We start from the raw sequence: 15,156 nt of genomic DNA on the forward strand, positions 1-15,156 counted from the left end.
GTGAGTTCAAGTTTTAAATAAGTAACAAAAGTCTTAATAATCATTCCAACAGTTTTAAAACTGTAAACGGAAATACATTAGTTAGGTCATCACATTTAATAAATAATCATCCTTACGTATGAACATCTCTAAACGTGCATTCCTATATATATAAATATATATATATATATATATATATATATATATATTATATATATATATATATATATATAACATTCAATAATAACATTCAGGGCCGAGAAAACGTATAACCCAAACACGTAACATTCAACGCATGCAAACACACAGTAGGCATACTCAACATTCAGTAGTCGAGACGACTACAACATTCGCCAAATATTGGCCATTCTATAATATATATATACATACGCACATTCTTTAGCATTCCAAGGCCTACCAATACTAGCAAGCCTGTGTAAAATCATTTAAAAAATTTCATCAAGCAAAATCGCTTAGGTGTGCATGCTAGCCCAAAACTTAAAAAGAGTTAAAAGGGGCATCAAGAACTCACCTGAGGTCAACCAAACACCAGCAACGAGCTAAGGACTCCCTAAGTGCTCACTCACAACGCGTCACTAAACTGGACCGTAAGAACACACTTGCCTAATTGGCCGTTCAAGCCCAACACTTTGGCCCGAGGCCCAACCCATACCCAATTACTTTACCTCAGCCCCTAAAACCTTTCAATTAACCAAATCCACCCTACGATTATGGTCGGGGCTAACCATGATGCACAACTCACCCGCCGGTAATCAAATCGAGTCGAATACGCGCGTAATAAATCTTAAAACCTATTTTCAAACAAATCAGCCCCAAATGGACCAAATTCCCATCTTAACCTTTTCTTACATCATAATTATGTCACCCGAGTTGATAGGGTTGACGGTTCCTTTTTACAACTCTCAATTTAACATTTAAACGAAAATTCGCGCACCGCCGACTCGATTGACCAATCACCAACCAAAACAGCCCCGAGTATCAAAAAATTAATTTTCCCACAGCCCTTAGACTCCCCTAGGTCCATGCAAACTGATTCGGTTGGTCATTCAATCGATTAACGCATCAAACTCAACAATTGACAATTCTACACCCGATAAACCCTAGTTTTCGAACTAAAAATCGATTGAACGACCTAAACACCTCCAATGGCCATGAAATTTTAATATGATGTAAATGCCATACCTGGGAATCTTTCTACACCAGAAACTCTAATTTTTATCCCCAGGAAGTGGGTCAATTTCACTTTGGCCGAAATCTGTCGAACGAAAAGTATCGGCAAAATTGAGCATCAAAATGATTAGGGGTGAACGAAAAGAGTGTTGGGGATTGTAGTACATACCTTGAACTACCTCTAGGAGCTTGGAATTGATCAAAAAGTCGAAGAACAAGAAGGGGGGGGGCTGCCTTGCGCTGATCGGACAGAAGCTTTTTGTTTATTGATATAATACAAACATGTTTCATCCAAGTCCCTCGAATTTGTAAGATTTGGCAACTTGTAAGGAAAGTTAAGTGTTTCAACGTACCGGGATGACGAACAAGTTTCCGGGAAATGTCGGTTAAGTCTTGATAATTATACATACTTTACACGCTTTAAATCTTTGAACCGAAATTAACAGGTGTTACAAAACATTATCTCTATTTCTCGTTTATGCCATGATAATTACTTTCTAATTAATTTTTTAATTTTGATTTTGTCATCAAGGATCGAAGTTCCAAACTCTCACTCCTTAAAGGCAAGGCACTAAACGGGATATATGAAATCAGCTCTTCATATTGTCCTATCACCTTCTCATTGCAAAAGTCAACTTCCATTGCATGGCATCATGGTTTGGGTCATCCTCACAACAAAATCATGCAACTTTTATCTTCTTTTATTTCTTGAATTTCAAATTCAACAAATAATTGTAACTCTTGCAGCCACAAATTACCATTTTATCAATCTAGCTTATCATCTAAAGCACCTTTGGAATTAATATTCTCTAGTATATACTTTGAAATATATAACTTATTGATTTGTAACTTCCATGTTATACTTATCTTTATTTTGCTTGATCTTGGCCTATTGTTTTGCCTCGATCTTAGTCTTTTCTCTAGTATATGCAACCACACATTGTGAATAAAATATTTAAGTTGGTTTGATAACTTATTATGGTATCAAAGCCTAAAGTGCTCCTATGAGCTCTTTCGGATCCCAACTTCCGGCAACGACTTTCACCACTCGCTGAAATTATTAACTTGCTGCCACCTTAAATTTCTCCATCAAACTTACATCCACCAATTTTCCCGTGTGACGACATTAAGTTCTTGCTACTCTCATCGGGTTCGATCTCGACAAATATGTCGACAGCTCAACCGAACCTCTATCCCAATTCTCAATGGCGACGCACTATTCCGTCGATCCAAGGTTCCCCTCCACCACAAAAATAATTTCTGACGACGCACTGTTCCGTCAACCCACTTCTCCGTCCACAACTAAAATATATTATGGCGACGCACTGTTCCGTCGACCCACTATTCCCTTCCATCACTAAAATATTTTTTGGCGACGCACTGTTCCGTCGGCCCACTATTCCCTTCTACCAATAAAATATTTTCTTGCGATGCACTGTTCCGTCGACCCATTGTTCGCTCCACAACTAAAATATATTCCTGCGACGCACTGTTCTGTCGGTCCATTGCTTCCTTCCACCATTAAAGTCCTTCTAAAGACCCACACATGACGCTACTAAAAGTTTTTTTTCAAGATATGTCTTCTCTCACGATTGTCCATCTTGCGGGGACATATTAAACTAGTATATAATTTGAAATATATAATTCATTGATTTGTAACTTCCATGTTAATTACTTATCTTTATTTTGCTTGATCTTGGCCTATTGTTATGCCTCGATCTTAATCTTTTCTCTAGTATATGTAACCACACATTGTGAATAAAATATTTAAGGTGGTTCGATAAACTTATTACTTAGGAGAATCTATCATCTTTATTTTCAATAAATATCTATATCTATATTTTTACCAAGTAAGATGTTACAAAGTTGGACACTTGTTAGTCCCACATTCATCCTCAACAAAAAATTCCCGCTCAAATCACCCAAAGATCTTGTTGGCTAAAGGCGTGGAACTTAACCTGGTCCACTTCAGATTTTGTGGACACAATCGTTTGAAAGAAGCAATCTAAGCACAAACAGATCCTAAAATCATATTTGTTAATAATCTTTACTTTAATCGATTTTGATTCCTGTGATAGAAGAGTTCAAGATTTTTCACATGTGTAAGTTTCTTGAATCGTTTCATGACAACCCAAATCATTCATTTAAAGCACTAGGTTGATAAGTTTTTTATACTGTTGGATAATTGTGATTTCAAGAACTGTGATGGTATAAAACAGATAAAACGAAAGAAAACTGAAAAGAAGAAGAGAGAGAATTTTATTGCTCTGAAATCATGATTACATACAAATAAAAGCAAACAAAGTATATATATACTATCATATGCGGCGCATATGTTGGCCGTATAACATATGTGGCACATATCATATGCGGCGCATATGTTATGAACAACATATGCGCTCAACCCCCCCCCCCCCCCCCCCAAGTTGGAGGTTGAGAAAAACCCAACTTGCACAAAAGCTCATGAAAATGTGATCCTGGTAAGCTTTTGGTAAATAAATCAGCAAGCTAGTCAGCAATCTTTGTATGAACTAAATTGATGAGACCTTCTTGTAATTTCTCGTCAACAAAATGACAATCAATCTCGATATGCTTTTTTCGCTCATGAAAAACCGGGTTCTTGGCAATATAAATTGCAGCTTGGCTATCACACTTGAGTTTAACTGGAGTACTCAGGAACTACAAACTCAGTAAGAAGTCTAGTTAACCATGCAAGCTCAGCTGTAACATGACGAAGCAATCGATACTTAGCTTCAGCAGAACTTAAGGAAACAGTGGGATGTTTCTTAGACTTCCAAGAAATTGGTGAACCACCAAGAGAAACATAAAACCCACTAACTGATCGTCGTGTATTAGAACATGCTGCCCAATCGGAATCACAGAAAGCCTGTAAATCAAAAGAAGGATTGTTGTTGAAAATAATCCTTGAGATAACGTTCCCTTTACATAAGAAAGGGTATGAAGAGCAGCTTGCCAATGAGGAACCTTCGGATCATGCATGAATTGACTTAAGGATTGAACAGCAAAAGCAATATCAGGTCTTGTGTGTGTAAGATAATTGAGCTTCCCAATAAGTTTCCAGTATTGTAAAGGATTATCAATAGCAAGACCTCCATGAATCTTAAGCTGGAGATGGTGAGGTAATGGGGAATTGCTAACAGAAAGATTGGAGGTATCAAATTCTGATAGCATGTCCTTAGCAAATTTGTGTTGGGACATGATTACACCATTTGTAGTATAAAGAACCTCCATGCGCAAAAATTAATTAAGACTCCCCAAATCTTTATTCTTGAAAGAGGAATCCAGAAAAGCTTTAAGATCATTGATCTCCTCCACATTGTTCCCAGTAATCAATATGTCATCAACATATACAGCGACATAAACCACCGAAGATCCCATAGATTTAGAAAATGAAGAATGATCATTCTGAGAGCTCATATAACCTCGTGTCTTTAGAGTGATGACAATTTCCCATACCATTGTCGAGAAGCCTGTTTTAAGCTGTGTAATGATTTCTGAAGTTTAAGAACTTGATGATTAGGGAGCCCCATACCAGGCGATGGTAACATATAAATTTCTTCATCTAGATTCCCATGAAGGAAAGCATTATTAACATCAAGTTGAAATAGAGGCCAACTTCGTTTGGTAGTCATTTTGACAACAGGAGAAAAAGTCTCAGTATAATCAATTCCTTCCTTTTGATTATCTTCTCTTACTCCCAATCGTGCTTTATAGCGTTCAACAGTGCCATATGCTTGGTGTTTAACTTTAAACACCCATTTGCTCTTAATATCCTTCTTTCTAGGAGGAAGATCAACAACAGCCCAAGTATTAGTATTTTCAAGAGCCTAAAACCCTGCTTGCATTGCAGCTTGCCATTCAGGATAGTAGCAACTTCTTTATAACAAATGGGCTCATGTAAATCAGATATTGCTGTGGTGAGAGTTTGACTGGAAGAAAGGAGTTGAGAAGAAAGAACAGGACACATGTCACACCCCAACCTAAGGCGGAAATGTCGGGGCGTGATCCGATTGCTCACAACTCGAAGATACTATCATAATATAAAAGTGATAATATCTAATTAATTATTTTATTTCAAATATACACACGATATCCAAATTCAACATACAATTCACAATACATGCATATAAGCTCAAATAACGATTATCTTAATTATATCCTAAGGTCTTGTCTACATGTCCAAACTTCAATCTTCAATACAAGCAACCTGCATATGCGTAGAAAATGGAGTTTTGTCAACATAAAGTTGAGTGAGAATATCACCAGTTTTGACACAACAATATAAATAAGCATAACGTGATAAGTGCGGTAAATATAATCAAACCATAAACAAGTATGTAGAGCGTTGCCAAGCGAATCGGGCGTTGGTCACCAGCAGTAACACCCGCTATATGATTGATTGAATAGTAAATCCAGCATACGATTGATTGAATGATAACACAAGTAAGCAATTAACACGTAAGTTTGATTAAATCACTTCACAACAACACGTATGCATTTGTTTGAATATATATAGTATGAAAATATGATTACGTACGCATATGTCCCCAAAACATTTGAAAATAGTGTATAAAAAGGGAATGATAAACTCACCTGATCGAGTAAGCCAAACAGGAATGTATACGACAAGAAAGCGGAAATCACGCTCTTCGAGAATTACCGACCATAATCCTAATTAAATAATATTATATTATGAATGAATTAATAAATGATGTAACGCGTATGATGAATTTTAGGTGTCGATGTGGATTAAGTTACAATTACGATTGGTACGTTACGGATTGAACGATTGATCTCTACTAATTATTGTTACTATTTAATTATAAAACTCGTTGTTTATCGTATAATCGAACTTACAATTAATTGATTTAAATAAATATGGGTTATGATGTTCCATAATGATAAATACTTAGTTGTATAATTATCACAAAATTTATATTTTGGAAATCATAACGAATTTCGATGATAAAAACATAGTTAATACTTATAATACATTTAATACTTTTATTATAACTTTGTGTAAGAAAATAATACATATGCATATATTTATAAACATATATATGATACGTAAAATTATAAGTAAATTTATAAAGACATTTTATAACAAGATACGTACGTATTAGTGTCGGTTTCAATAAACTAATATTAGTTTTTTATTAATAAAACATATATTCATATATAAATATATATATACACGAAAATTTGTAACGAAACCCATTGACACGAAACGTTAACTTAGGATGTCGGTTCGAATAAAATATTGTTTATTTAATATTTAATATTATTTATAATATATTATATACCATTCAAAATATGTTTAAAACAATAAAGAAACAGAAATAAAAATAAATCGCTGATGACCGGACTCGAACCCGCGACCTAGCAGCCAGACAGACTAGAGCACACAAACTCTAGCCAACTGGGCTAGGGCGTCAGCTGGTTTAAGTGTGTAAATGTTTGTATATATACAGAACAAGAAAAACCAAATTCTGATCCATAATCCCTAAATCTGCAATCGCTTAATCTGCTCGCTGTTTGTTTAATTAATGTTAGGGCTTATATCACTAGATGTTAGACGAGTAGGATGCATGATTTAATTACCTTACACGACGATAAATCAAGGGATAACGACGACCCCGTCGCCGACGGCAAGCACAGAACCAAACAGCAGGGTAGCGGCCAAAAAGAATGAAATTAACCTTAGGGGTTTTGGTCTTAGAGTTATAGAGGAGTTGTAGACGTGATTAATTGCATTATGATCAATGTTAGAATATATAATTGATTTGTAGGTTATGACGGTTGTTATAATTTATCAATTCCCGTTATATTTGATGGTGTTTATTAATTAATTGATGTTGGTAAGCCGGATATAGTATGAGGAATCATAAATGGGATTCAATTCCTAATTTAAAATGATAATTGATGCTCAAGCAATCTAAACGGGTATGGGTTAATGGGTTACGCATCATGGCTTATGGATACGGGTATGGGTTAAAAAGATGATATGCAAAATTTGCATTCTAGTCCTTGAAAAATGAAGATGGGAACACTAGAAGATAAAACTTTACATTTGAGCCAAAAATGTACATTCTTGAAAGTTAGATATATTTTAAATAAATATAATATATAAATGTAATTTGTATAGAAATTCCTCGGTAAACGTGATACCTTTTTAGTGTTTACAACTTTCCTTGATATAAAACGGATCATGAGTACCAACTACGGGTCTGAAAAATCCGGGATGTTACAACACAAAAGAGGAGCAAGAATTGTTGACAGTGTGAAAACACTGATGAGACGAATCAGAGTGATTGGAAACATAGTCATTCAAATAAGAAGAAGGAACCGAAGTTCTGGATGATCTTTTAATAGGTGGAGCTGTAGAAAGAGGAACATAAGAATTAGAATGACTTGAATCGGGAGATGTATGAAAAGCAGGGGAAGGATCATCAAAGAATTGATTGATAATGTCAATTGATGGAAAAACAAAGATTTCTTTAGAGTTTATGATTGAAGGGAATAAAGCTTCAAAGAAAATGACATCTCTTGATATGATGACCTTATTTGTATCAAGATCATATAATCGGTAAGCCTTTTTACCAATAGGATATCCCAGAAAAACACAAGGAATAGCCCTTGGTTTGAATTTGTCTCGTCCATGACTCAAAGTGGAAGCGTAAGCAAGACAACCAAAAAGACTTCATGTGAGCATAGGAAGGAAGTTTTCCTGTTAAAACCTCATATGGGGTTTTATTGTTAAGGATCTCAGTGGGGAATTGATTGATTAAATGTGTAGCTGTTAAAGCGCAGTCACCCCAAAAATGAACGGGAAGTTTAGATTGAAACATTAAATCTCTCGATGTTTCAAGCAAATGTTTATGCTTTCGTTCAACAATGCCATTTTGTTGAGGGACAGCAACACAAGTTATCTGATGAATAATGCCTTTACTTAATAAGTAAGCACGCTAAATGTAATATCTCAAGAATACTCCATTCAAAGTTTGGGCTAAAAATGACATTTCTAGAACTAAAGGGGGTGTAAAATAAAAAAAAAAATTGGTTTTCCAGATCCATCATGCTACGCGATGGGCAGATATAAAAGAACATCGTGCTACGCGATGCTCTTCCCTAGAAAATCAGAAAAAGGGGGCGCCGCACTACGCGACGACCCAGGGTAAAGGGGAATCGCGCTACGCGATACCCCATTAAGCAAACCAAGGACACGTGGCCAACCACGTGTCACCACGTGGCAACATCTTAGCAATTGCGGCGTCGCGCTACGCAATGCCCTGAGAAAAGATCATCGCGCTACTCGAAGGTCCCCAAAACTTTGCCTATAAAAAGGGGATACGAGATTGAACCATATTCATCGCCATTTCACACTTACAATCACACACTTAACATTGGAGATCGTGCCTGGCTGTCGTGAAGTTCGAGGTTCAGTTTTCTTCAAATTCGTGCGAGAATCGGAGTTCTGACACGTCGTAGATCAGTTAAGCGAATAGGAAACAAGGTTCTGCCAATCTAACTGTCATTCTGTATTAGTATTAACATTCCCGAGTACTTATTAAGGTAGGGGTTCTGTCCAAGTATTATTTTATTATTATATGGCTTAGACCATAGTCGGGGCTATAGCCAAACCTTGATCATATTTAAGCAATAATATAACTTCTCATGAATAGAAAGTTATGATCAAATTAATGTTTCTTCATGATTAAGAAACATAAGCTTTTACATACAAGAAGATATAAGTCAGAAATAGTTTCTTCACAATTAAGAAACATTATATGCAAAAGATATAGTTAAAATTTACGTTTCTTCCATATAGCATATGTTATGCGGCGCATATGTATGAGATGAACACATATACGCTGAAGAAAGAAAGAACTTATACGGCGCATATGTTTAAGAACATATGTGCTGGAGTGAAAGGAGAAATTTTGACATTTTGAATATAATTTTGTGAATGAATTGGATGAAATTTGGTAGGATTAAACACGAATGTATAAGAAACGATTGGTGCAAATTTGAAGAAATTTTGACTATGAAAACCTCGAGAAAAAAACAAAAGAGATGAAAAAGAAGGAATACATGGAAGAAACAAGATGAAAACCAGCTGATAAAGAGAAACAAATCAAAGAGAATGATCAAAAGATCAAGAATCAAGAGATATCAACTTATGAAGAAAGAAAAACCGGATAAAGATTGAAAAACCGGTTTAAAACGAAGAGTAGACATTAATAACCATGCTCTGATACCATGTGACGGTATAAAACCGATAAAACGAAAGAAAACTAAAAAGAAGAAGAGAGGGAATTTTATTGCTCTGAAATCAAAATTATATACAAATGAAAGCAAACAAAGTATATATATACTATCATACGCAGTGCATATGTTGGCCGTATAACACATACGACGTATATCATATGCGGCGCATATGTCATGAACAACATATGCGCTCACAAGAACAAGGAACATATTATAGTTAAGTTAATTTGTTAGTGAATTGGTAAACTTCCAAAATCTGATAACAAATTGCCTAAACTGTTACAGGTTTGATAATTTTTTGATAATAGACGTCAAAGAAACTCTACTTGTCGTGCCTGTTGGCAAGCCATTAGTCTAAAAGATCCATCAAGGGGAGCCTTCTTTACAATTTTATCATCTTTAATAAATATATTACACTGCGCATGTGTGAGTTTGGTGTGTTAGCGCGTGTAAAACTTGCAGTCAAGAGTTATCCGTGAATTTTTTTTGTTTAGTTCTGGTGTCATAACCCGGTATAGGCCGGATTTGCGTCGGTTCGCCACTGCAACACACAAATTTTGTTTTATTTATTATTTTTGTTTTAAATATGTTAATTTTTAGTATTTTGACGTTGACGGATTTATTTTTTGGTTTAGTTCCAATGTCGTAACCAAATACCAACCAAATTCGTATCGACTTGCAGACGCATCATGCAGGTTTTACCAACTGAGACACATCGGTTAAAAATGTTTTTTTTTCTTTATAAGCTATATGAGTGTCAGTTCTATTAAATTCTATTTAGAATGTTTACTCATTTGGAATTATCATCGTAACCAAGTTATTAAATTCTATTTAGAACGTTTACTCATTTGGAATTATCATTGTTATTGTAACCTAGTTAATCAATACCAATTAAATTTGCGTCGATGAACTGACGGAACGTGGCTGGTCTTATTACCAACATATTTATGAGTGGAAATTATTTAGTCAATGATGGTGGCCGGCCTGGGCCGATACAATGAATCACCGAGTGGAAACTGGAAACTATTTAGTCAATTAAAGCTTTATTTATACGATAAAGTTTCATGTCTCATTTAGAAAAATAAATAAAAAAGTAAGTTAATTAGTCTAACAACAAAATAGCTCCAAACAATGGGAACCGATATTCCATGGTTACCCTCTTTATGTCTACTCAATTACAACTTTTCTCAACAATATAATACCAAAGAAAAATATATTTTTGAGATGCATATTTGTGAATCTTTCATGGATTTTGAACGAGAGAAGCCACATGCCTTGTGCATACCAATCCCACTACAAGGTCATATTAATCCAATGTTAAAACTAGCCAAAATCCTACACTCAAAAGGCTTTCTTATCACCTTTGTGAACACCGTATTTAACCACCAACGTCTCGTTAGATATCTGGGTCCTGAAGCTATGCATGGCCTCCCTACCTTTCGGTTCGAGACCATTCCTGATGGTCTTCCGCCGCCACAAAACCCTGATGCTACGCCGGAAGCTTCATCGTTAGCCCATGCACTTGAGGAAAATTTTGAGGGGCCGTTTAGGACCCTAATTACCAAAGTAAATGCTTTGTATTCACCAGTGACTTGTATAGTAGCTGACATGCTTATGGGCTTCACCCACGGCGTTGCCTCGGATCTGGGTGTTCCCGAGTTTCTCTTATGGACAGCAGGAGCGGGTTCGTTATTATGTTACGATCAGTTTTCCAATCTTTTGGAGAAGGGATTGTTGCCCCTTAAAGGTAGCTAATTCATCATAGTTTTCTTTTCAATATCTTTAAATAGTACCTTGTTGAATATTTAATAAATTGGATTTTAATAATCTCATCTTTGTGCAGTTAACCATTAATAATCCCACATGAGAATATTACTACTGTAAGCTAATCCCGCAGTCCAAATATATTTGTCTCATTGGACCACCGTTTAAAAAAAACATAGCGGCATTAAGTTTTATTTAAATTTCAAACAGAGCTTTTAGGGCTTTTGATCTGAAAAAATATACGAGTCAATTGATGTGAAACTTAACTCGAAACAATGATTCAAATAGCTTGATTTTTTGTTAATTAGAAGTTCAAACACCCAAATTAAATCACTGTTTTAAGCTAAGTTTTACATCAATCATCTGTCCTTCTTCCGATAAAACATCAGTTTTAAATTCAGATGAAACTTATTGTCGTTAAGTTTTTTTAATGGAGGTTCAATAAGACAAAAATGTGGAAAATATGGGACTTACTACAAGGATATATTATCATGTGAGATTATTATTTGCAAACCACAATTTGCTACACAATTTGCCTTATTTATATCTTACTAAGTTTTATCCCCAATATTACGAAGGGTTGTTTTATATTTTTCATTTCTAATTTTTTGGATTTTAATTTTATTTAGTTTAAGGAAGTTATTAATATATTTAGGGTTTGATGATAAAAGAGTTTCACATATAAATGATATGTTATACCCCATTTAAAAGTTATCTAGTTTGGTGAGACCCATGACTTGTTTATTTTTTTTACTATAAAATTATTTTAAAATAATAAATATTTTTTAAAAAGTATCTTTTTTTAAAAAAAATTGGATATTAAATTTTAGTACATCTCTATTTTATAGGATTTTTATATCAAATATTTAATAAGATTAATTTTTAATTTAATGAGATGTTATAACCTCTGAGTTTGGTAAAATCCATACCGGTGAATTCGGGTAAAAATATGAGAAGCCTCCATTTACAAATAAAGTTATCCGGTGACTTGAGAGGATGTGAGGAACAACCGGAGAGTTTTTAAGGGTTTTGTTTATCTAGATAAGGTTAAGATATAATAGAATATAGATTAAATTGTGGAGTCATCATTAAAAGTGATTGTAGAAAACAAATTGTTTACGTTTACTAAAGTTTTTTTTTTTCTAGAAAAGATATTGGTGTATTTAGTCGTAGAAACAAATCTTTATTTCAAATATCTCGTTTTACAAAAAGAAATTGCATATATTGTATTTGTTGAAAACTATTGAAAATTTGAAAAGGTGTTAAAAAAGAGTATATTTCTTTCAAAACTGTAGTCGGTATGGGATTGGGTGAATGTGAGTGACTGTGTGAGTAGTGTTAACAGAGGTCACATGTGTAGGTGTACTGCCTCCGGTCCAATCATTTTTTTAGGCCCGAATTTATTTTTTAAGAAAATTACATTTATTTTTGTTCAAAAGGTCATATTACTTGTTTGATAAAGAAGAACCAAAACATCGTTCATAAACCATTCTAACGAGTCAAAGGTAGAATTGATGCACCACCACTCGTTAATAGATTTTGACAAAATGGGTTATGATAATATACAAAATAAAATTAAAAAAAAAAGATAGAAAGAAAGAGAGAAATAATAAGGTACACAAGGGCCAAGGCACTAGAAAAACGAGACTTGAGGACGGGTTTGACTTTTGGAAGTAAAATTGAGTATGGCAAAGTGTTTGCAGAGGTTTAGGGTTCAATTTATAGACCCAAATTTCGTTAATAACTAAGCTTGAGCGGATTTAATAGGTCAAGGTTCATGGGAAACTGTCAAAAGATTTGAAAATTAGGCTTGAGACAGGCTCATTTACGCATGTCTAGGCCTGCGTCGTGTGTCGCGAACGGCCAAAGCCATATGTTTCGCGACGCGGGACCTAGATGGGTCTCACGTGTTCTGGGTGATCTTAGCGTCGTCGCAAAGGATATTGGGGGGGGGGGGGGGGGAGGTTTGAAGAGTTTCGCATATCATAACCCAATTGGAGTCGTGATGGAGCCCTAAGATCGTTGTGTGTCGCGAAAGGAGAATGAGAGATCCTTTGCGATCTGTGACATACCGAATTAAGCAGAAAGTTTAGATTTTTGACACTTTCACCCTGGACTTTGATTAAATGCAATTTAAGTTTAAAATACATGGAATAGAACTTGCGATCAAAATTGTAACATCACATAAACATAATATCATAAATCAAACACTAAATCATAAATGAACATGAAAAATTTATTCTTCCATTAACAAAAGTGGATCCGAATTATTATTGAAATTTTAAAACGGGTCGAGTTTCGGGTTTGAAAATGACGAATGCCACAACCAACACCGTTTTTTTCGATGTCTTGGACCAGAATACTCAATTCTTTTCAAATTTTGGTGAACTTAAACAGTAATTCTTCTTCAAGTTGTTTATGAGAAGTAGTTTATTAGCAACAAGCCGTTCTTGATTGTCAACTGATCTTTACAACACCTGGTTTAGCTTCGGATTAACTTGCTATTTGAAACAGAAGGGTAGGACTCGGTTTATGTAATCGGATCTTGTCTCCTTTTCTTGTCTGACCAGCGAACCAAGGACAAGAATTACACACAAAGTGTCTTGCAATTCAACACCGAAAACAAAAGTTGTATAATTTTGTTTATATATTTCAAAATAAAACAAACCATATCTTGATCAAATATTGTACATAATTTTGTATAAGTTACCATTTTTCTTGCTAACTTGATGCTAATATCATGTTTTCTTTTTGATATACAGATCCGAGCTATTTACTAAATGGGTACTTGGATACAGTTCTAGACTGTATACCTACCATGAGTGGCATACGTCTAAAAGATATCCCTCCTTGGATTAGATGTATCAACCCCGGTGATGAGTGCATGGTTCACTATTTTTGTTTACAATTAGAGAGAGCAAAATCGACATCATGCCCTATCTTTTTTAATACTTTTGATGAACTTGATTGTGACATTTTAGAGACGATCTCTTCGAAGTTTCCTACTTGCTATGGAATTGGCCCGTTACATATACTCGAAAACAATGTTGTAGACAAAACTCTAGCATCCATCAAATCAAACCTTTGGAAAGAAGAGCCCGAATGTTTAAAATGGCTAGACTCAAAAGAACCGTTATCGGTTCTTTATGTGAACTTTGGTAGTATCACAGTCATGACGTCTCAACAACTAGTCGAGTTTGGATGGGGACTTGCGAAAAGCAACTATTCATTCTTGTGGATAATACGTCCCGACCTTGTGATTGGTGAGGCTGTTGTTCTTCCACCCGAGTTGCTGACGGAGATAAGAGGTAGAGGCTTGTTGGCTGCTTGGTGCCCACAGGAACAAGTTCTTAACCACCCGTCAATAGAAGGGTTTTTAACGCATAGTGGATGGAATTCGACAATTGAAAGTATTTCTTATGGAGTCCCAATGATTTGTTGGCCGTTTTATGCTGATCAACAACCGAATTGCTGGTTGAGTTGCAACAAGTGGGAGATTGCCATGGAGATTGACAACAATGTCAAGAGTGAGGAAGTTAAAAAGCAAGTGATTGAGTTGATGGAAGGAGAAAAAGGGAAACTAATGAGAAAAAGAATTGTTGAACTAAAGAAGAAGGCTGAGAAAGCATGTGTCTTGCCTTCTGGTTCATCTATAGCCAACTTAGAGAAGATAATTAGTCTCATGCAAACTTCATCAAAATGATCCTTAGTATACTTTATGCTTGTGTTTTTTTTATGTACATACTATTGATCAGTTCTTCACGTATGTAATAGAAAACATTAATGTTATGATAAACCCATAAGTAAAACATACCTGTTACAATAGGGGAAGTAGTAACCGTCGGAGAAAGATGTAGACGACATGATAGTCAGCTTGGTCGAGTTCCCCATTAGGATGTATGTTAGTGATGGGGATTAGGGTTCTTGAGGAAA

General features: G+C 35.1%; 1 protein-coding gene across 1 annotated transcript; it reads left to right on the forward strand.

Moving 5' to 3' along the window:
• Positions 1-10,704: 10,704 nt before the first annotated feature.
• On the forward strand, positions 10,705-14,926 carry LOC143593965 (7-deoxyloganetin glucosyltransferase-like). Its single transcript, XM_077073411.1, has 2 exons — positions 10,705-11,206; positions 13,986-14,926. Exons 1-2 carry the CDS (start codon positions 10,705-10,707, stop codon positions 14,924-14,926), a joined length of 1,443 nt encoding a protein of 480 aa, XP_076929526.1.
• The last annotated feature ends 230 nt before the right edge of the window (positions 14,927-15,156 follow it).

This window comes from Bidens hawaiensis, unplaced genomic scaffold (assembly GCF_021521415.1).
Source record: "Bidens hawaiensis isolate Kalapana, Puna unplaced genomic scaffold, B.hawaiensis_p1.1 tig00042953_1, whole genome shotgun sequence".
Taxonomy (NCBI): Eukaryota; Viridiplantae; Streptophyta; class Magnoliopsida; order Asterales; family Asteraceae; genus Bidens; species Bidens hawaiensis.

Coding starts and splice junctions, on each gene's coding strand:
- LOC143593965 (XM_077073411.1), top strand. CDS start 10,705: ATGGATTTTGAACGAGAGAAGCCACATGCCTTGTGCATACCAATCCCA. Junction 11,207..13,985: donor GGGATTGTTGCCCCTTAAAG/GTAGCTAATTCA, acceptor TTTGATATACAG/ATCCGAGCTATTTACTAAAT.